The sequence below is a fragment of the Bufo bufo genome, chromosome 8, assembly GCF_905171765.1.
Source record: "Bufo bufo chromosome 8, aBufBuf1.1, whole genome shotgun sequence".
In the NCBI taxonomy this organism is placed as follows: Eukaryota; Metazoa; Chordata; class Amphibia; order Anura; family Bufonidae; genus Bufo; species Bufo bufo.
The window spans coordinates 189,631,073-189,654,829 of record NC_053396.1 but is presented as its reverse complement, the minus strand read 5'-3'; the positions used below and the strand labels follow the sequence as shown (position 1 = coordinate 189,654,829).

At 46.2% G+C, this 23,757-nt stretch overlaps 1 protein-coding gene across 1 annotated transcript in view; it reads left to right on the top strand.

The window, feature by feature from the left end:
• EHD2 (EH domain containing 2) overlaps nucleotides 1-23,757 on the top strand; it is a 35,224-nt gene that overhangs the window by 6,226 nt on the left and 5,241 nt on the right. The window contains exon 3 of the mRNA XM_040405012.1: nucleotides 8,714-9,126. Coding sequence (XP_040260946.1) covers nucleotides 8,714-9,126 — 413 coding nt within the window. The remainder of the gene's footprint in view (nucleotides 1-8,713; nucleotides 9,127-23,757) is intronic.

The following is a 23,757-nucleotide window of genomic DNA, read 5'->3' as shown; positions in this document are numbered from 1 at the left end:
TGCTGCCCTCAGATAAAAGACCTGACAGGGGTTTATGGGCTGACCCCAAAGTACCTATAGTGCTTTCTTCCCCATAAAGTCATCTATAAATTTGTGGCTTATGGCTAGTAAATAGGTAGGTTTTAGGGTGTCTGTCCACTGAGCTGGGTCAGACATATTGCAGGATGTCCCATCCTGTGTGCTTGGAGAAGGGAAGGGCAGAGGGCAGCAGGAATCTGCAACCATTAACTGATCTAAACATAATCTGCTATTGTTTATGGAAATATCCCTTCTCTAGGAGCAGCTACAGCTCTGATCCTGGCGCTCTGCCTTCTGGCTCCGCTAAATAAACATCAAGTAATGGGAGCCTGAAAACCAACCGTGCCCTAGAGATATTATAGGTGATAAATAATCTACATATATGATGACTAAAAATTATGTGTCATTGTAAACAGATCATATAATTGGCAGATGAATTATATACTATGCGGAGTTGACTGGTTCCAGTACATTATATGACCTGTTATGGGGCAACTTTTTATATTGGGGCCTCATCTATGAAAATGTATGGATTCCAAGGGAGCGATCGATGTCCATACATGTAGGCTACCTAGGAGGGTAGTTTGGCACTATTAGATGATAGGAGGGCAGTTTGGCACTATTAGATGATAGAAGGGCAGTTTGGCACTATTAGACGATAGGAGGGCAGTTTGGCACTATTAGATGATAGGAGGGCAGTTTGGCACTATTAGACGATAGAAGGGTAGTTTGGCACTATTAGATGATAGGAGGGCAGTTTGGCACTATTAGATGATAGCAGGATAGTTAGGCACTATTAGATGATAGGAGGGCAGTTTGGCACTATTAGATGATAGGAGGGCAGTTTGGCACTATTAGATGATAGCAGGATAGTTAGGCACTATTAGATGATAGCAGGATAGTTAGGCACTATTAGATGATAGGAGGGTAGTTTGTCACCATTAGATGATATGAGGGCAGTTTGGCGCTATTAGATGATAGCAGGATAGTTAGGCACTATTAGATGATAGGAGGGCAGTTTGGCACTATTAGATGATAGGAGGGCAGTTTGGCACTATTAGATGATAGGAGGGCAGTTTGGCACTATTAGATGATAAGAGGGAAGTTTGGCACTATTAGATGATAGGAGGGCAGTTTGGCACTATTAGATGATAGGAGGGCAGTTTGGCACTATTAGATGATAGGAGGGCAGTTTGGCACTATTAGATGATAGGAGGGCAGTTTGGCACTATTAGATGATAGGAGGGAAGTTTGGCACTATTAGATGATAGGAGGGTAGTTTGGCACTATTAGATGATAGGAGGGAAGTTTGGCACTATTAGATTATAGGAGGGTAGTTTGGCACTATTAGATGATAGGAGGGAAGTTTGGCACTATTAGATGATAGGAGGGCAGTTTGGAACTATTAGAGGATAGCAGGATAGTTAGGCACTATTAGATGATAGCAGGATAGTTAGGCACTATTAGATGATAGGAGGGTAATTTGTCACCATTAGATGATAGTAGGGCAGTTTGGCACTATTAGATGATAGGAGGGTAGTTTGGCACTATTAGATGATAGGAGGGTAGTTTGTCACCATTAGATGATATGAGGGCAGTTTGGCACTATTAGATGATAGGAGGGTAGTTTGTCACTATTAGATGATAGTAGGGCAGTTTGGCACTATTAGATGATAGTAGGGCAGTTTGGCACTATTAGATGATAGGAGGGTAGTTTGGCACTATTAGATGATAGGAGGGCAGTTTGGCACTATTAGATGACAGGAGGGCAGTTTGGCACTATTGCACACTGTTTTATAATACATAAGAGAGTGCTTGGCACTGGTACACTCTGTACACAGGGCAGCATTTTTTGATAGCCCCGGAATATTTCCACATGTTTCCCAGCTGTCCGGACCTCTGTTGCTATGTTTCTCTGACTTGTCTTAGACATGAATTAAGGCTCTGTGTAATGTTCATTGTAGGACTTTGCTGGCGGTTAACTCTTCACATGCTATAGGGTGCAGATGGAGGGAACTCCCCAGATTTTGAGGAGTGGAAAGTTGGATGGATTACATGAGCTAATCATACATTCCACGGAAAATTCCTTTCCTTCCAATAGCTAATGAACTCCATTTGTGCCATGTAGGTGTATACATCTGTGTGTGGGTGTGAAGAATGGTGGGGGGTGTTCATGACAAGCCCGGGGAAGACCAGAGGCTATCCTGTGCCTACCGCACTCCCCCTCAGCAGGGGTATCCCTCCCATACCATGTTTGGATTGTTGCTTAGGAGCAGCATAAACAGAGGTGTTCCCCATACGGGATTAGAGAGAGGGGTCTGCTGGAGCACTCTAACATTTAGCTATTACTATTGCTCCTGCAGTATTCATAAACTTGGTGCTTCTGCCCCCTGATTTACTTCACGTCTCCTTTTTGCAAAGCAATTTATGAGACCCACAGACCCCTAAGCATCTGAAGACACAGCAGGAACCTGGAACTCCGGGTCCCAGTACCTGAGCTAATATCAAAACAGGCGTAGAAAATGATAAATGAGATGGGTCTACCGTCCCGTCCCATTAACCGCCCAGCCACATTCCTTCTTTAGACCTGCCGTGAGTGGGAAAAAATAGCAGATTGCGGTGCAAATAACCTGAAATCTGACGTATATCTGATAGTAAATGACCCCCATAGTTTATAGCTTAAAGGGGTTGTCTTGTTTGGACAATACGTTTTTGTTAGAAGGATCCCCTGCTTTCCTGTTCCTGTGAACCCAGCAATCAGATGTAATCTATGTCAGATCCAAGTGCCAACAAGTCAGTTTTCCTGCAGCGCTACTACAGGGGAAAGGCAGTATTGCACTTTTCCGATTTCAAAAGACTGGATTTAATATGCACGGGAGTGTTGGGTCCCAAAGGGCAAGAGACATTTTTTTGTAACCCTTTGTAAGGGGTTCTGAAAGGCGGACCACATCTGTTAGAGAGTAAGTGGCATTTCATAAAGCTTATAAAGGTTATAAAAATAACATACAGTGCCAGGACAATTCTGTTAAAAATGTACAAGACTTTATTAAGAGAATACATTATAAAAAAGAATGTAAAAAATCGGCAGGGGCATTTCAGGGGCCCCAAACAAAGTTATGTTTGAGGACCCTGATTCCAATGCTAAACTCCACCCTCTGAAATACATGGGCAGAACCGTCCAGCCAAGCGCTTCTTTCCTTGGGTAGATAGAGTTAGTTGCATCATCTCAGAGGGGTAGCCTAAAGTTCCTTGGCCACCTAAAGAATGTAAAACAAATCACCAACCGCAACCACCCTTGTAGTAAAGCCACTGATTTATCTCCTCTCGTACTCCCATGATGTCATAACTTACACAGTTTGTGCTTGACCCTTGATCAGATCACCATCTTTTTCCTTCTAAAGCTTGTCCTAGAGCTATTGATATCACCTCGCTACTTGAACAATGTGTAAGATATGATGATGTGGTGGCTAGAAACTGTCGAAGTTAAAGGAACACTCAGAGCAAAAAATTTTCATGGTTTCATGTCTAGAGCTGGACTTGAGGGGGACGTACATGACGCCAGTATTCAAAGATCACCATAAAGAGAGTCCCTTTCTCATGCATCACCCCCTCAGTCCTCTACTGCATATTACTTTTGCCCAGAGTGTCCTCTGGAAAAATTTCCATCGATAAAGGTCCTGCAAAAAGTTGCGAGACTCGATGCAGTGCAAATATGTATGCAAGATGCTAATGAGTTAAAGTTCTACAGAGCTGACGGGATAGTAGGACTGGTTTGTGGCAGTCACATACAGAATCATCTCTTTCCAAGATCTCAGCCTCGCAGGCTCCCTTGGGCTTCGCTCCCTCCCAGTTTTACATGTCCAAATAAGGCTCTCGGTTCCATGGGTTTGCTGGAAAGTTTGAAGCCTGGAGAGGGGGGAGGCAGCAGAGAACCAGTGGAAGGGGAAGAGGGAAACATTTTGCTGCCAGCATAGAAAATAATGAAATCACATCCCATCTGTGAAACACAATCTATTTTCCACTAACAATGAAACCGACTCTTATCTAGGGTGCACAGCACAGAGACATGCCCGGCCAGATCACTGACCACACACCGGCGAGGGAAGGAAGGTGCTGGACAATTCTTGGACCTTATAGTTAAAGAACATGGCTAATCATGAACCTGCTCCTCATTATTGTGAGTCAACCCAACATATTTTGAGGGCCTCAAATCTGGCAGTAAACAGAGTAGCTCTTGTACTTTAGTACAATAACGCTGTACCAAGAGGCGTAACTTGAAGCTCATGGGCTCCAATGTAAAATCTGGCATGTGTCATTTATAACACTGGTGTCTTCTGATGTGGCAGATTAATTTCTGGGCTCTGGAGCAACTGCTACAGCTGTGTCCCCTATAGCTATTCTTCTACTCATGTCTGATTATCATCTTGAGGAAGGCAACTGCCTTCCACTTGGACCATGTCGCTGTTTAGACTACGCGGTCTGCTGGCCAGAAACTATGATCGGTGGTGCCTGCATGAACGACAGGATCAACCGATGAATAAGCGTTTTGCTTGTTCATCAGGTGATCGGCAGCACATCTACATGGGCAGATGGTCGGGAACAGTCGTTCTGGACGATTATTGGCTTGTGTAAATGCAGCTTTCGACACATGGACCACCCATCACATCTGGCCGCCAGTTTGCCAGCACTGTTTTATAGTGGATATTTTCACCAATTTATCAAGTTGTTCAATGGAGTCAGTACACATCCTAAATACTTTGTGTGGCTGTCATGGCCCATAAACAGGTAGGAACTAGTGTTAGGGACCACTCCATAGAGGCGACCTTGATGTGGTGAGTGGCTTATTACGCTTTGGCCAAAATGTACACCAATGCCTCATCCAGCATAGAGGCAGGGCAGAATGCTGGTTGCAGAGTGCTATTGCATTTGTATTTTGCGTTTGTATATGTATTTCGCCATAGCGATGTGCACCTGCATACAGGGTTGTGCTGACTGAATCACCCACACATCCTAAATAGTTCATACACTTTGGACTTTGCCCCCATATTGCTATAAATGAACGCTGTAGACACATGACCATGTATCATCATATTTGCACAAAAATATAATTATTCTAGATGGATCTTAAAGGGGGTTTAATATTGATGGCCTATCCTCAAGATAGGTCATTAGTATCTGATCGGTAGGGGGTTTGACTCCCGGCACCAATCAGCTGTTTGAAAAGGCCATGCCGCTCTGGCTCTGTGGCTTCTTCCTAGGCCAGTGATGTCACATTCATTGGTCAGATGGACTAGGTGCAGCTCAGTCCCATTCAAGTGAACGGGCCTGAGCTACAATACCAAGCACAGCCATTATCCAATGTACGGCGTTTGCTTGGTAAGCTGTGAAGAGAACACAGAGCTCACCAGAGCATCGCGGCATCTTTAGATACCTGATCGGTGGTGGTGCCAGGTGTCAGAACCCCACCTGAGGATAAGTCCTCAAAAGAGGACTCCCGGATAACCCCTTATATAAGATTACAAAGACTATTTTTCATTATTTATATAGATAATATATAGTGTAAATCATTGATGGACTTTCTTTATGATTTTTTTTTTTTCCGTAAATCAATAGTATATGTGAATACATTAAACTGTTGATTATTGGGGGAAGGTGGCATCTTCCTCATCTTCCAGCATCCTGTGGATACTTATTCCCTGCCTGCAGGCTCTCTGTAATCGTTCAGAAAACTCCTCAGCCACTAAAATATTCAACTAGTATAAAACTGTGAATAGAAGATAGGAAGGGTAGTAGGAGGGAGGTGTAGCTGCAGAGTGTTACTCTTTCAATTAAACATCTTGAGGGGCTCGGCATCCTACACATTTTAAGAAATAAGATCAGTTACAGCTTTTCACCTGGTCCCAGTGCCTTCCAGTTACTTTTCTGGTGAATGTTAGCCAAACTGGTGATAGTTAACAGTTAAACACAGCTGAATGATTACATGCCCCCCACCCCCACATACCTTCCCATTGCTCTCCATGGGTGCAGGTGTCAGATATTTTACAGACATCAGAGAAGAATGTACCAGGATTATAAGTCTAAGGCCTCTTTCACACGGGCATCATGGATTTGGGCCAGGTAACATGCGGGTGCGTTTTGCACGCGCGTGAGAAAAATCGGCATGTTTGGTACCCAGACCCGAACCCAGACTTCTTCACAGAAGTTCTGGTTTGGGTTAGGTGTTGTGTAGATTTTATTATTTTCCCTTATAACATGGCTGGAGGGGTTAAAAAAAAATATATAATTTAACTCACCTTAATCCACTCGCAGCCTGGCTTCTCTTCTTTCTTCTTCTTTGAGGAAAAGGACCTGTGGTGACATCACTGCGCTCACCATGGTGATGGATCATGTGATGGACCATGTGATGAGCGCAGTAACGTCACCACAGTCATTTTCCTCCTGGACAGTAAAGAAGAAGACAGAAGAGAAGCCGGCTGCGCGAACAAGTGGATTAAGGTGAGTTAAATAATTTTTTCTTTTTTTTTAACCCCTCCAGCCCTATTTTACTAAGCATTCTGTATTAAGAATGCTATTATTTTCCCTTATAACCATGTTATAAGGGAAAATAATAATGTTCGGGTGCCCATCCCGATCATCTCCTAGCAACCGTGTGTGAAAATCGCACCGCATCCATCACTTCTATGGGGCCTGCGTTGCGTAAAAACACACAAAATAGAGCATGCTGCGATTTTCACGCAACGCACAAGTGATGCGTGAAAATCTCTGCTCATGTGCACAGCCCCATAGAAATGAATGGGTCCGGATTCAGTGCGGGTGCAATGCGTTTACCTCACGCATTGCACCAGCGCGGAAAACTCGCCCGTGTGAAAGGGGCCTAAGACTTGCACCAGTTTAACCTCATGAGGAGTCTTGGAAATGGAGCAAATTAATACAACCGTAATTAGGGTATGACCACATGGCCAGGTTTCTACATGCAATGTTGGAAGCCAAAGCCAGGAGTGAATTAATATGAGGAGAAGTCGTATCCGTCCTCAGTACTTTCTCTCCTTTTATGATCCACTCCTGATTTTGGTCTCCAAAACTGCATCAGGAAGCCGGAATGTGTGGCGGTACCCTTACAGTAAAATAAACCTACCCTGGAACGTTCTCTGCTCTCATCTATCACAGAATTATTTGGTGTCCTGGTATACATAAATTGTTTATGTCTAGCTTCAGTCTGTGTATTTCGGTTCTCGTCACAAATCCCTTCAAATGTCTGTTGAGCTAATCTATGAAATTCTGAAGAAGCAGTGGTACGGCATACAGAGCTGTGGAGGCTGCATCATTATAGCATACATTCTACTAGTTCACACATGTAGATATGATAAAATATGGGTTATACTTTATATTACAACTAGATTTGGAGTTCCTCAGGTTGCTATTAGAATCAGTCGACGCTCTGTTGACAACCACCCCCCCGGTGGCTTAGCTACGCCCAATCTAAATGAAGGAAGCTGGTTATTCCAGGGATATGCGTGGGGCTTGGCTTGTGTACTTACTTGGATCTGGACTACTACTTTCACACCATGGGTATTGTTACTTAATATTTTGCATTGGAGGTCATGTTCGAGCATTAGTGTATATATGTATTTAGTCAGTTGTGCGTTGTCAGGGCACCCAGGAGTGTCCTTATTTTGGACTAGTTCGCACACATTTATGTATGGACATAGTCAATACTACATAAGGTTTCTATTGTATACAATGTTTTAATGCTGTGGTGCTAAATAAAGATTGATATATTTTTTATATATATTGGATGTACAGTTTCTTTTCATATAGTCCTTCTGGTTGTAGTGGTATTGTATTGGTTATAGGGACTATTGGCTGGCACTACATCATATTTCAAGTGTGCTCTCTGGTTGTTATTTTTGATATGAGTCCTGTATATACACTGGAGATGTTAGCTCAGAGGCCTGCAAAAATGTGAATACAGCATTGGATGAGAATGACTTATAGGGCACAATCAGAACAAGATATGCATACATCTTGAAGGGTGCAAAGTATCAAGAATGTTGAAATCCAAGGCTGTCCCAAACACATTATATCCTTCACCATTCACTGATCTAACATATGTCCAAAAAAACAAACTGACTCCCTAGACCTTGACCACAAAGGCAAATGATCGGCTTGGTGGATCATGACATAAACATGTAGATTTGCCCAACACCGTCTGAAATTTTCCAGTAGTCTGCCATTGGCCATCGCAGACAATAGTTTGTGCTAGTTTTTCAAACGGCAGTGAGATGAAATGGCCTAAATAAGTCATTCTGGTTATCTTTTAGCTCATGTGTCTGGCCAGCATTAACCAGAGTGGAGAGAGAGACTACAAAGAGTGCATCTCAAACTTTGGAGGACCCAACAGGTCCATGCATTACATGAACAGACTTTTGATTTAAGCGGACAGCATGCAATACCTAATGTCCCCTGTGGTGGCACTGCAGGAATATTAAACACTTACTGCTGGATTCCCCACAGATTACAGTTGATTTCTGGCGTTTCTCAAGTAGGTCAGCCTGAGATTCATTTATCACCAAGGGCCCTTCCTGCAAGAGTAACACAAATATGTAAAAACAGCACCCAATGAATAGAGATCAATGTTCTTGATATCACTTTTTCTTCCCTTTGGGACTAATTCGAATATTATGTTTGTTTCCAGGTTATGATTTTCCATCTGTCCTTCAATGGTTTGCTGAGCGAGTCGATCGTATCATTCTTCTTTTTGACGCCCACAAGTTGGAGATTTCAGATGAGTTTTCCGAGGCCATTAGAGCTCTGAAGGGTAATGAAGACAAAATACGCGTTGTCCTGAACAAGGCCGACATGGTGGAAACCCAGCAGTTGATGCGTGTATATGGTGCCCTGATGTGGTCTCTGGGCAAAGTGTTTAATACACCTGAAGTTTTACGGGTCTTCATAGGCTCCTTCTGGTCTGAGCCTCTAATGATTTCCGACAATAGACATTTGTTTGAACTTGAGGAGCAGGACTTGTTCCAAGACATCCAGAACCTGCCCAGGAACTCGGCTGTGCGAAAGCTCAATGACCTGGTAAAGAGAGCCAGGCTGGTTAGGGTAAGACACGTTTATTTGTTTTGTATTATTTTTCTTAGCACTTCTCATATTATTTTTTCTTGTGCTCATGACTGTGAAGATCTAACATTCCAAAAAGTCTATGGGACTCCAAATATACAAAAATATAACAATCTTTATTAAATAATAAATATAAAAAATAGATAGTTATTCAGAAGAAGGAAAATGGCAAGATGGAAAATGATACAGAGAGCATTGCAAAGGGCATTATACCAAGTATAGTGTCCGTGCCTTTAAGATATAAGATGGAAATAAATGGTGCTACTAAGCATATCACTATAAAAATGAGATATAAGATCTCTAATAATCACCAGTTATTAGATAATAAAATAGTGCCACAGGCGCATAGGTATGTCAAATATTCGCAATATTGCATTAGGCTACTTTCACACTTGCGGCAGGACGGATCCGACAGACTGTTCACCCTGTCAGATCCGTCCTTCCGCTATTTTGCCGTGCCGCCGGACCGCCGCTCCGTCCCCATTGACTATAATGGGGACTGGGGCGGAGCTCCAGCGCAGCACGGCAGTGCACGGAGAGAGCCGCCGGACTAAAAAGTCGGACATGCAGGACTTTTAGTCCGGCGGCCTTTCGCCGTGCACTGCCATGCTGCGCCGGAGCTCCTCCCCCGTCCCTATTATAGTCAATGGGGATGGAGCGGCGGTCCGGCGGCCCCGCGAAACAGCGGAAGGACGGATCCGACAGGGTGAACAGCCTGTCGGATCCGTCCTGCCGCAAGTGTGAAAGTACCCTTAGCAGTGTTGCTGAACAAATCAAAATAGCCAAAAATTATATAAAAGATGTTATCACAGAAGATAATAACTAACATGCATAACTGCACTAATGTTCCAAATATTTAATCTGTACTGCAACACTGCAGATGCCTTCAATATACCAAAGAGTATACATATAATACACCTCAAAGTGAAAGGGTAGAACATAAATATCCTAACAGAACATACCTGTGACATGGTTCACTGTAACCTGGAATGCCGCCCCACGCACAGACACCTTGACGCGCATTTCACCCTCAAGGCTTCGTCAGGAGGTGATAGATTTAAGAAGTACACGGCATATATAGGGAATGCAATGGGGGTATGTAATGATAATTATAATCACCTCGATTTCCACCTATACAGGCTACAAGTCTGCAGGGGCGCATTAAGTGCATGATAGGCCCGGGTCTGCCTACCCAACTTGGGCCCCTCCCTCCATTTTAGTTTAGTATTTTTTGTATGAAGGGGCTGCGGTGCTTCGTGAGCTCCACAGTCTCTTCCTAGGCCATAAATTGACATCTTCAGACTGAACAAAATACCCCAAATTACCCCAAATTGGGTCCTAAACTGAAAAATTTTGGCGACAAATTTAAAATACATATAATTATAATAAAAAAAGACACGGAGGAGAATACAGCACTACATACCTCTTACATCCAGGGACATCTCCTGTCATGTAGACCTTCTCTTTCCTCTTCTCCTCCATTTGACCCAGACCGCCATAGCAAATTCTTTCAGCCACATCTCGTCTCTACAGAGTTTGCAACACAGACACGTTAGATTTCTCAGTTTTTCCATCAACCTCCCCATCCTGGTGTCCCCACAGTGTCATCCTGCTGCCACCCCCAATACTGTGCCCGTGGTGCCCCCCAATGCCCCAGGTACTGTACTGCTGAAAAAATAGTGACCCTAATAGACATAATTGGGGTCATTTATCAAACTGGTGTAAAGTAGAACTGGATTTCCAAAAGAACTGTCAAAAATGAAAGGTGGAATCTGATTGGCTGCTATGGGCAACTAACCCAGTTCTACTTTACACCAGTTTCATAAATTGTCCCAAATGTTCCTATAGTGTCTACAGTAATAATAACACCCTATATTGTGCTCCAGGCAATAATCCCTGTATAGTGGCCCCAAAAATAATAGAATTGCCCCTACAGTGCCTCCTCAATAGCAACGCCCCCATATAGTAATTTCCCCCACACTGCCCCCACAGTAATCCCCCATAGTAATTTGCCCCCACACAGTAATTTCCCCCAAACTGACCCATATAGTAATTTCCTCCACATAGTAATTTCCCCCACACTGCCCCAACACAGTAGTTTCCCCACACAGTAATTTCCACCACACTGCCTCATATAGTAATTTCCCCCACACTTCCCCCATATAGTAATTTCTCCCACACTGCCCGATATAGTCATTTGCCCCCACATAGTAATTTCCCCCACAAAGTAATTTGCCCCCACATAGTTATCCCCCCCACTGCCCCCACATAGTAATTTGCCCAAACACTGCCCCATATAGTAATTTTCTCCCACATAGTAATTTCCCCCACACTGCCCCAACACAGTAGTTTCCCCCACACTGCCCCACATAGTAATTTGCCCCTATATAGTAATTTTCCCCCACATAGTAACTTGCCCCTACATAGTAATTTGCCCCTACATAGTAATTTGCCCCCACAAAGTAATTTGCCCCCACATAGTAATTTGCCCCTACATAGTAGTCCCTCCCATAGTAATTTGCCCCCATACAGAAGCCCCAATATAGTAATTTCCCCCGATGTAATCAATGCCTCTTCACTAGTATGTCCTCCTGTGTGTCCCCACCCCACATGTCCCCCAAAGTAGGCACATAAAATAAAAAAATGAAAAGCTAAGGGTACTTTCACACTAGCATTAGTGTGATCCGGCAGGCAGTTCCGTCGTTGGAGCTGCCTGCCGGATCCGCCGATCAGTGTGACAACTGACAGCATTTGTAGACGGATCCGGGTGCGGATCCGTCTACAATTGCATTGCAAGAACGGATCCGTCTCTCCGCTTGTCATGCGGATGGACGGATCCGTCTTGCAGTCTTTTTCACAGTTTTCCCGGTCTGCGCATGCGCAGACAGGAAGGACGGATCCGTCCTTCAGTTGTTTTGCAATGCGGGATCCGGCACTAATGCAAGTCAATAGGAATTAAGGCCGGCGACTGATCAGGCATTTTGGACGGACATAATACCGCAGCAATGCTGCGGTATTATGTCCGGCCAAAACGCCTGACAGTGACTGAACGGAAGGCATACTGATGAATACTGAACGGATTTCCATCCATTCTGAATGCATGGGGATATGCCTGATCAGTTCTTTTCCGGCATAGAGCCCTTTTAACGGAACTCTATGCCGGAAAAGAATAACGCTAGTGTGAAAGTACCCTAAATACTCACCCATGTCCAGGGCCAGGCGCTTGCTCGCAGAGGAAGGCGGGATGAGGCAGGTGCGCATACGTCACAGTGCTGCGTCCCGACACAGGCGCGCAATGACGTCATCACGCCCGCCTGAGCCGGGATTTCACTACCGCATAGGCCTCAGGCCTGCTAGGCCTGAAGCCTATGGCGGTGATCGGCAGCGGGGCAGGGAACTATGCGCTCCCGTGCCCCGCCGCAGTATGTGGGCGTTCGGGTCGGCGTTGGTCCCCCAGGTGGTGCTGGGCCCGGGCTGCCGACCCGAACTCCCCTATTGTAATCCGCCACTGCAAGTCCGCCATGATGGCCGACCATTGTCGACTGCCCTACCGGCACCTATGGGTGGTGAGACATCTTCTGTTCTCGAATCTTAGGTGACAGTGATTTCCCATCCTTCCTTTTGCTATGTGAAATGGGAAGGATTACATAATCCTTTCCAACATATTCCAACCCCCCCTGTGCATGATCAAGATCATATGATAGTCACAAGTGTTTGATTTGTAAAAGAAAATATTGAAATTGAGACATCATATAGTATATGTTTCTAATGAAGCTAGAACCGGCCCTGTGCCTCACAGGGATCCGGAGATCTCCCCATTCATTGCTCCAATTCCTCTGCTAGATATATCTCAGGCTGGCAGCTCAGGGGTGAGTACTTTCTCAGGGAACGTGCCCTTTCTACTGCAGCTCTCTCCCTATAACAGTACCAGCTTCTAACAGTATATACAGCTGGTGAAAGTTGAAGGATGGAACTGAGCACATGCGACCACCTCAGCAAGGCGGACAGAGCATCAGGAAAAGAATAAACAGCAGGTGGCGCTATACAGATACATTTTATTGAATAACTCAGTGGCTATACAAAACTTTTAATTACATGCAGAAGTATTCCGATCCAGGTTCTGATTTGGAAATGTAGACTTATTTGTGGGACAACCCCTTTAGTTTGAATTCATATGTTAATTGCTGCAGATGTTTGGTGCTAATTCTACTGTAATAATCTGCAGCAGTTACATGTAGATGCAGTTTTACAAATCCCATCCACATGTAGCATAAATATCCATGCAGAAATGAAGGAATACTGTAGATTTTCCATTTCACAGCACTTTAGTTCTGCTATTGGATTTGTTGCAGTGTTTCCATCCTTAGCAATGCATAGGAAGAAATCGGTGGAGAAAGTCACTCCTATCACAATGTACATTTTGCATTGGGTTGATGATAGATTTGTAATTGCAGTACGGCTCATGCACACAAACGTATTTTGTTTCCGTGCCTACTCTGTGTATAGAATGCGGACCCATTCATTTCAAGGGGTTTGCAAAAAATGCGGACAGCGCACCGTGGGCTGTCCGCATGACTGGTGCAAGGAATTTTGCCACCCTAGGCAAAAGCACATTTTGCCGCCCACTTGACTCCGCCCATTGACCACGCCCTTTGACCCGCCACTTTTTTGTCGTCCACCTATTTAATGAATGTTGCATGCAACATTTTACTTGACCAGCTAATTTTAGATATTCCACAGCAGTCCTGTTACAATCCCCCCTCCCCCAATCAGCCTTTCGACCAAATAATAAAAATAGTAAAATAGAACATTTAATTAAAACATTTTAATTGTAAACATTTTCTCATATGCAAAACATAAAATAGCAGCATTGCACATATACAGCAGCACGTACCTCTCACATCCAGGGCCTCCAGGTGACGTCTCCTCCAATGTAGATCTTCTCTGTCATCATCATTCGGTCCGGACACTTCTCTCAGCTGCCTCGTCTCTGCAGAGTGTGACACACAGACATCTTAGTGTCCTCACTTTGTATCATCGTCCCCCAGCCTGGAGTCCCCACAGTGTTATCCTGCTGCTCGCTGTGCCCCGGCCCCAACACCACAAATACTATCCTGAAGAAATAATACTGCCCCCATAGTAATAGTGCTCCTCATAGTCCCACCAATAGTAATTCCCTTCTAGAATGCCCTCATTAGTAATACTGCCCCCTACACTGCCCTACATTAAGTAATATGCCCCCCACACTGCCTCACATTAAGTAATTTGCCCCCCACACTGCCCCACATTAAAAATTTGCCCCCCACACTGCCTCACATTATGTAATTTGCCCCCATACTGCCTCACATTATGTAATTTGCCCCCCCACACTGCCTCACATTATGTAATTTGCCCCCACACTGCCCCACATTATGTGATTTGCCCCCTACACTGCCCCACATTATGTACTTTTCCCCCCACACTGCCCTACAGTATGTAATTTGCCCTCCACACTGCCCCACATTATGTGATTTGCCCCCTACACTGCCCCACATTATGTGATTTGCCCCCACACTGCCCCACATTATGTAATTTGCCCCCACACTGCCTCACATTAATTCTCCCCCACACTGCCTCACATTAAGTAATTTGCCCCCCCCCACTGCCTCACGTTATGTAATTTGCCCCCCACACTGCCTCACATTAATTTGCCCCCCACACTGCCCCACATTATGTTGTTTGCCACCCACACTGCCCTCCATTATGTAATTTTGCCCCCACACAAGTTAATTTTGCCCCCAGACTGCCCTCCATTATGTAGTTTGCCCCCCCTGTACTTGTGTCACTGATCCTGTACAATCTGTACTTGCCGGCTGCGCGAGTATGTGTTCAGTTAAGTTCAGTGTCTTCGGCGCGCAATCTCGTCCGGCGGCGCGTGATCCCGCGAGACCCACCTCGGGAGGTCACGGGTCTCGCTGGGTTTGTGCGCCGAAGTGACTGAACTCATGCCCGCGCAGCCGGCAAGTACAGGATCAGATCAGCGACACAAGTACAAGGGGGCAGGTGCTAGTGGTGGCCTACTCTGCTTATGGGTGGTGCCGGCCCTGGCTGTCCGCATCCATATGTCCGTTCCGTAGCCCCGCAAAAAAGATAGAACACATTCTATTCTTGTCCATTTTGCGGACAAGGACAGACATTGTTACAATGGATCCGCAAAAAAAACGGATGCAATACGGATGTCACACAGATGTCATCCGTATTTTTTGCGGATCCGTGTTTTCTGCACCGCAAAATACAAAGGGCCGTGTGCATGAGCCCTAAGGGACTTTACTGTAGGGAATCCTCAGGTCGCAATGTCAAAGCAGTCTCCATAAGCAACACCTGAATAGCAGGCAGGCTGGCAACCTGAAGTGCAGTACCGGGGCGAAAAGCAGGTGCAGGGGCGTAGCTATAGGGGAAGCAGCGGGAAGCGGCTGCTTTGGGGCCCTGACCCCAAAGGGGCCCATCCAGGAGGAGGAGGACTAAAAGACTTTGTCAGGGTCCCCTCAACAGTATTATACAATAAAATGATATACAGTGACAGTATAGACAGTGTAGAAAACGGATGGAACAGCTGCCGGGCCTGGTCTGAGAGAGCGATCTTTACTAGCCACAGGAATGGGGGCGGCATGAAAGGAAGGGGTTGCCACTGATGCAGGTGCACAGTCTGATAAAAGGGCACAGGGCAGGTGATGTACAGATAGAGATGTCAGGAAAGTGGACGTTCCCTCTGTTACCCCTTCCTTCAAATAAATGTACAGCGATCATTTATCCAAAAGTGCACACAAGCAGAACAGGCAGCATAGCAGAGCTGTGTGTTTGGAAGGGGAAGTGAATTTGCAGACCCCCCATTGTGAGGGTATGTAAGAACATAAGCACTCAGCGTGTGTCCAATTATCAGGGTCACACAATCACTCAGCAAGGAGTTACGCTCAGGATGCAGGTCTTCCAAAACAGCTGTCTAGGAGCGTGGCCTCGGATCATCTGCTCTATAGCCCAGATCAACACTGATACCCTGTGCTCTGCCAAGGACAGGAACTGGGGGGTGTAGAGCCTGACCTAGGGATTCTGTCCTGTAAATTTCTGAATGGACGGGGTCACCTGTGTCGCTGCAGCCAATGACTGGCGTCAGCAGAGAAGTGTCCCCAAGCACTGCGGAGGTCAGTCATTGGCTACAGGATTCTGCACGTGCGACGGGGTCACCGCGAAGCTGAGGAAGACCCTGACAATCTCTGCTCAGAGTAGCGGCGCAAGCACAGAGGCTCTCCTTCCGGTGCTGGAGCAGCGACTGCACAAGCAACCCTACACTTCCAGAGCAGTGGCACAGGCACAAGATCGTCAGGTCCAGCCGAGATGTCCGACCCTGTCAATCAAGCTTCATCGCAGGTGAAGAATCCTGCAGGATGACACAAATCGATTCACTCACTTTACCAGTCAGTGATGAAAATCTGGCAGTTTCTCTTTAAGGACACTTTGTAGTACGCAACCTACTTAAAGGGTATCTGTAATTATTCCTTAGGGAGGTGTTTTTTAACATTTAGATGCCATTAGTCGGGACATTGCGCTGGCTCACGGATTACATGTTGAGGTTTTAGTGTCAGCCTTAAGAGCGACTATCTGACTTGAGAATGCAGATATTGATAATCTATCATAAAAGGCAAAACCCCTTCCTTGGTGGATGTAGAATATGCTATATTTGGGTATGGAGGAGAGGGTGCAGGGACTGTACGGGGGCACCAGGGCCTGTTCTGACACTAGATGATTTAATTTGCTTCTCTTTCTGGCTCTGGCATCCAGGCTGGGAAAATGGTGTATGACCCAAAGCCAGCACATTCCTGCGAGTTTACTCACCGAGGGAGCGAGCAGGAGTGAGGGAGAGAGGGGAGAATGTGGGGAGAGAGGGCGAACTGGAGAGGTAAGAGAAGGAAGGGATGATATAAATGGGAAGGAAGAGGTGAGGGACGAACAAGCAGAACCAGGAAAGATAGGGTAGTCAGACTGGATGCTGAACAGTACAGAAATATATCCATGGTCCATAGGAGCAAATCTTCTAAGTTTCCTATCATGGATCCTAATTCTCTCTGTCCATCTATATTCTTCATGTCTAGGTGGAACCTGAGCTTCCTTCACCCCAGTAAAAGTCTTGGTTTGCTCCTTTAGTCCCGTATCACAATGGCCTGGCCAAAGTAGAATAGGATGTGGCTGTGCTCCCTAGCGTCAACCACCTAGGGCACATGCCCCACCGGTGCCCCCCTACATATACCCCTGCTTATTCTAAGTAGCATCTTGCTCTTATGTCTCTAGCTACACCTAATGGCATTGCCTTAATCCATTTAATAATATCTCTGAGGCTTTACAAACTAATGCATGTACTCAAATACTTATGGGCCTGTTCTATTGGAAGCCAGTTTGCTTAAAGTGTTTGGTGGCCCCTTTTCTACTTTTATAACCTGTCCATCAGACCTTTAGGACCTGCCACTGCTGCTGAGAATAAAGGGTCCTTCGTACCTGTTCATGACTAGAGATCTTTCTACAAAATTGTACGGGGTATTGGAAATACAGTGGTTCCTCAAGATGCAATGGCCTCAGGATACAATATTTTCAGCATACAATGGTCTTTTCTGACCCATCCTAAGTTAAAACTAGATTAAACACACAATGCCCCGGACTCCAACCAACCAAGGTCACTTCTCTGGTACAATAGCTGTCTTAGTTACTAGTTAGCAGCTATTCCTGACTGTTATATGAAAGGATGTGTTTTCTCAGTATTTTTCTTAAATCTTCATTTTCTTTTATCTTGGATGACATTTTGGGGCTTTGGAACCGAATACTCAACTTACAATGGTTTCAACATACAATGGTCGTCCTGGAACCAATCAATATTGTAACTTAAGGGACCACTGTTATCAAATGAGTATGTTGGCTATTTCCAAGTCTATAGAGTGTTAGTCTCCAACCAAAATGGGGACTGCGGGCATAGCAGATATCCCTAACCTTTAATAGTGGGATTGTAAGAAGTAGGGGTACTCAAAGGAGAACATACTGGAAGTTGGCCTATCCAGATTGGAATCCATCATCTCTGTGCTAACTCATGATCCAGGCAGCTAACCGTGGAAGGATTTGACCGCAGCCTTAAGGATATGGGAACCGTCCAACAGCTGTAGCTGCATACTTGGAGATTTAGTCATAACCTGTTCACCATCTTGTGTTTTATGTCCAGCCTTTCTCTTGCTATGACAATCTTCTTCTCAGTCTCCATCTTCTTCCTTACAGCTGCACCTGGTTTGCCGATTACATCTTGAATATTGTAATTGTCGAGCAGGATCCTTCGCAGTTGGAAAACTCGACCAAATCACAATAATTTGTTTGTTGCTGGAGGGGTGGGGGCATACAGTAGGTATGTTCCCGTATGTTTACATTGGGAAGCTAGCCGATGGCCCCAGAGACTGCCTGGAAGCATTAGGACCTCCTTATCTCTTCCTGTCACCTTCTCACCGTGTCCTATTGCTTTGTCCTGTTAATGAGAGCAGTGCATGGGATTTCCTCACCAAAGGAGGGATGTGTATATAATCTTGGTGCACGGACATCTGTAAAACCGTTTCATAGGGCCGGGCTGGTAGGAGCACGCCAGCAATGTGTACACCAAGATTAAGTAATAGGGGTGTAATGAATTAGGCCTAAAGGCAACTGCAAAAAATGCGTTGTAGTGTACAAAGCAAAATGGAAGTAGCTCAAGTCACATATAAAGTATATCCTCATAAACCATTGTATTACAGCCCTATACATACACTGCCCTGAGTGCAGGGCCTACTCTGGGTTAAGACAAGGGGGATGCAAAGAAGGAGAGCTATGGAATGGCTTTGGCTACAGCAAGGTGTTTCGGATCAGTGAGTGTGGACCCACTGTGCCAACTAACAGGTTTGGCTTTGGGCTAAACCCTAAGGGAGTTATTCCCATGCTCCTCTGGTAAAGTAACCCCTGTAAAGGGGAGCAACCAGACCGCTACATCTTGGGATAGTCCCAGTGTAGTTGACAGCTGACCCACTGAGGTCAGGGACACTGGTCCAAGCACCAGGAGCTCTAGGCACAGAAAATGCACCAAAAACGCAGGTACAGTCTGAACAGTCACTTATACTGATTAAGGAGGTTTTTGGCAAAACTTGAGTGTAGGAACCTTGGATGGACGGCTGGAATGCAGGGAAACCATACCACAATCGCAGGAGCAGTCTGAAAGTCCCTGAAACTGCAGCTATTTGGCAACACGCAATAAGAGACACTAAGACAGCTTGCGGGCGGAGTAATGGTTGGTGCAGGAATAAGGCAGGCAGGAACTAATGGGGTAATTTATTAAGACCGGCATTTTAGACACTGGTCTTGATAACCCTGCACTGACGCTTAATGCGCCTAAGTTATGTAACTTAATCTATGCCAGCTCCATTGCCAAAAGCCTTCCTCCAGCAGCTGAGGTTCTGGTCACCGGCGTCTTAAGCAGGCTGCGACCTACGCGTATATTGTAAAAGCCTCCAGGCTACCCTGGACCTTTAAGAGACTGAGAGCGAGCGTGCGCATGTCCAAATCCTTTCCAAGCCAATGGCTGGTCGTCCCTGTGTATTTAAGGCACCCTCCCGAATGGTGGGTGCCTGAGCTTTAGGTTCCTAGTCTAGAGTTACCAGCGAAGGTGTGGTATTGAAACTGACTACCGTGTACCAAACTTCTGCCTGACACCGTCTCCGACTCCATGCCACCTGCACTGACCTTTGCCTGTTTCTTGTATTGCCCATTGTCGCCTGCCCTGACCTCGGACTTGTTTCTCAGATTTGTTTTTACACTGCCTGCCTTGACCTCGGCCTGTCACCGTGGGACAGATGCCAACTACACCAGGACTATCTGAAGAGGTAGCAGCTTGGTGTGTCTCCTACTGCGAAGACCAGATCCCTGTTTAGGGCTTAAATGGTGAATACCAGGGATCGCCAGGATACGCACTTAGACCTACACAAAGTCAACTCCACACCCACTGCCAGTTACAGCCGTGCCTTCATACAGTCAAGAGTTTTTGGATGGCTTCTGCTACAAGTTCATCACTTCAGGATATGGATTCTATTTGAGGAGCTGCACAGATTAGTTTATTTATGGACTTGAATGTTTACAGTAAGTCAAGAGACTACAAGAAGGTGCGTGACAAAAAGTGCAGGAAAGAAGGCTGAATTTATGGTCTTCTTAAAGTTGTTCTTCTGGACAAGGTCTGGCAATAAATCAGATCTCAGTGCAGAACATCATTGTTGGAGCTTCTTTTACTCGGTGATTAGATGAGAAAAATATATTTTCTTCAACATATTGATATCATCTGCGCATGCATTTTTATAGCTGCACAACCAGGAGCAGGAATGCAGACAGGCAACCTGGCATTCTCTTATCTACAGGAAAGCAGTATAGTCCTCCATTTATGTCTCAGCAAGATCATTTGCCTGGAGTAGCCTGATTGTAGCCTCATAGACATAAGACTTGCCCAAGTGACATCATCTAAGGTCTTTGGACAGCTTATCTCCATTGTTACAAGGGGAAAATTTATTTGTCTTGAAAAATAGTTTGAACAGAGAAAGAGGAGCCCTATGACATCCAACAGCCCTTTCTTTCCTCACCCCAACATCTGTCATTGGGAAAGTCTGGACATCCTATGTACATTAGACGCTCAGTTGGTATTGCTGAAACCGGAAGGTTTGACAGATTTTTCTGTGTGCGGTCCAGAAAATACTATTGGCAACCCTGGTCAGCAGTGAACTAGATATCCGCAATAGAGTTATGCATATGCAGACAGAAAGGGCAATGGCTGGGCCATGTCATATCTTATCTCACATCCAATGGTTCCTGTCTCATCTGAAATAGATAAGGGAGTCGGTGTCATTAATGGTGTCAGTACCAAAGGAAGCAGAAAGCTTTTCAGTCATCCTGTTCCCTTGAAGTGTTAGATGTCTCACGCTCCCGCCCGCCCGGTCTTCCTACCATTCTCTCTATTGATGTTGTGGTCCCTGCTATATTCCTTGACAACTCTGGAGAATTCTCTTGGCTTCCTTAGCAGGAAAAGAGCAGGATGCTGACAGAAAGACTGTGACGTGTGCAACGGGCGGCCTCACCCCAGGGCCCTCTATATAATGCAAGCGTCCCAGGTGTAGGAAATGCTGAGTGGTATATTGCAGCCTAAAATGTCTCTTATTGTGTGTCATGGTGCTCCTACCTTGATACGACTGGACCCCAGGCTTTGGCTCTGAAGCAATAAACAAGGGGAATAATTGAGTGATAAAAGAATAACTGGAGTCCAGACCTTGAGATGAAGTTCAATGGCAGCTTTACTTTGCATAAACGTTCTCCAAAACGGTTTACAGGCTTTGTCTTGGTTCCAGCAGGCTTTAGCATGAAACTGGCAGGCAAACTCCACTCTGCTATATTTGTTTCTTTCAGACTCTGCTGTACTGACAGGCTGGCTGTACAACACAGCTTCTTCTGTATGCTGCACTTCACTTTGTAGCCTGACTCTAGGTTATGCCAGGGAACTTTCCTCATGGCTCCTGAGGATTTAAAGGGATACTGTCACCAGGTTTCACCCCTGTCAGCTAAACATATGCTGATGTTCAGGGCCTCATCAGGATTCCTAATGTGGGCTTCTAAATGTGATCCGTAGCCTTATTTTGCTAAAAAACAGGTTTTACTAACCTGTCACTCAAAGAAATAAGGTGCCCAAGGGGATGTCAGGGGATGTCAAGGGATGCAAGGTGCCCGCCACACCCACCACCGTTCGTGCCCAGCGCCGCCTTTCCAGACTTCTGCACCGCCTCCTAATCCTCTGTGCCGCCTCTCGCTCTCCCTCCCCCCTCCTCCTGCTGTAAGATATTGCGCGTGCGCACAGGGCTCTGAGAGGCTGGCGCCAGAGTGCAGGTCATACCTGGGTTGAGCGAAGTGCCGGCGCATGCGCACTTTGCTTCAAGAAGCCAAATCGAGAAGTCCGCACGGGCGCATCAGGCAGAGCCCTGTACACACGCGCGAGATCTTACAGCAGGAGGAGGGGGGATGGAGGGAGAGCGAGAGGCAGCACAGAGGATTAGGAGGCAGTGCAGAAGTCTGGAAAGGCGGCGCTGGGCACGAACGGTGGTGGGTGTGGCGGGCACCTTGCATCCCTTGACATCCCCTGACATCCCCTTGGGCACCTTATTTCTTTGAGTGACAGGTTAGTAAAACCTGTTTTTTAGCAAAATAAGGCTACGGATCACATTTAGAAGCCCACATTAGGAATCCTGATGAGGCCCTGAACATCAGCATATGTTTAGCTGACAGGGGTGAAACCTGGTGACAGAATCCCTTTAAGCTTTGGCCTCCATAGCCAGCAGAGCTTAGGGTACTCTGGCTGGCGTGGGCACGTCCAGCAGAGACGTGCCCCTGCACACCGTTCTCTTAGCAGGAGGTAAACTAGACTGACTCTAACTGGAAACTTCTGCCCCACCCTTCCAGCAGGGAGTAGGACTCGCCCACTTCTCTCCAGAGGGGGGTTAGAATGAGATGGAAGGTTCCATTCTATCTAAGGCCTCTTTCACACTTGCGTTGTCCGGATCCGGCGTGTACTCCACTTGCCGGAATTACACTCCGGATCCGGAAAAACGCAAGTGTACTGAAAGCATTTGAAGACGGAACCGTCTTCCAAATGCTTTCAGTGTTACTATGGCACCCAGGACGCTATTAAAGTCCTGGTTGCCATAGTAGGAGCGGGGAGCGGGGGAGCGGTATACTTACAGTCCGTGCGGCTCCCGGGGCGCTCCAGAATGACGTCAGAGCGCCCCATGCGCATGGATGACGTGATCCATGCGATCACGTGATCCATGCGCTTGGGGCGCCCTGACGTCACTCTGGAGCGCCCGGGGAGCCGCACGGACGGTAAGTACACTGCTCCCCCGCTCCCCGCTACACTTACCATGGCTGTCAGGACTTTAGCGTCCCGGCAGCCATGGTAACCACTCTGAAAAAGCTAAATGTCGGCTCCGGCAATGCGCCGAAACGACGTTTAGCTTAAGGCCGGATCCGGATCAATGCCTTCCAATGGGCATTCATTCCGGATCCGGCCTTGCGGCAAGTGTTCCGGATTTTTGGCCGGAGCAAAAAGCGCAGCATGCTGCGGTATTTTCTCCGGCCAACAAACGTTCCGTACCGGAACTGAAGACATCCTGATGCATCCTGAACGGATTACTCTCCATTCAGAATGCATTAGGATAATCCTGATCAGGATTCTTCCGGCATAGAGCCCCGACGACGGAACTCTATGCCGGAAGACAATAACGCAGGTGTGAAAGAGCCCTTACTTGACAGGGAGACCAGAACATCCAGCCTTTACTGAAGGGTGCTATCCTCCTTTTTTTTGTGAATGTTGGGACTGTGGCAAGAGAGCACCGTATGGTTCACATCACGAATGTCGAGACTGTGGCAAGAGAGCACCCTCTGGTTAATACCCTGAATGTTGGGACTGTGGCAAGAGTGCACCCTCTGGTTCATACCCCTGGGATTGAGATGGATGGAGAAAATTTGTGTTGGGGCCATCCTTCTCCATGGGCTTTA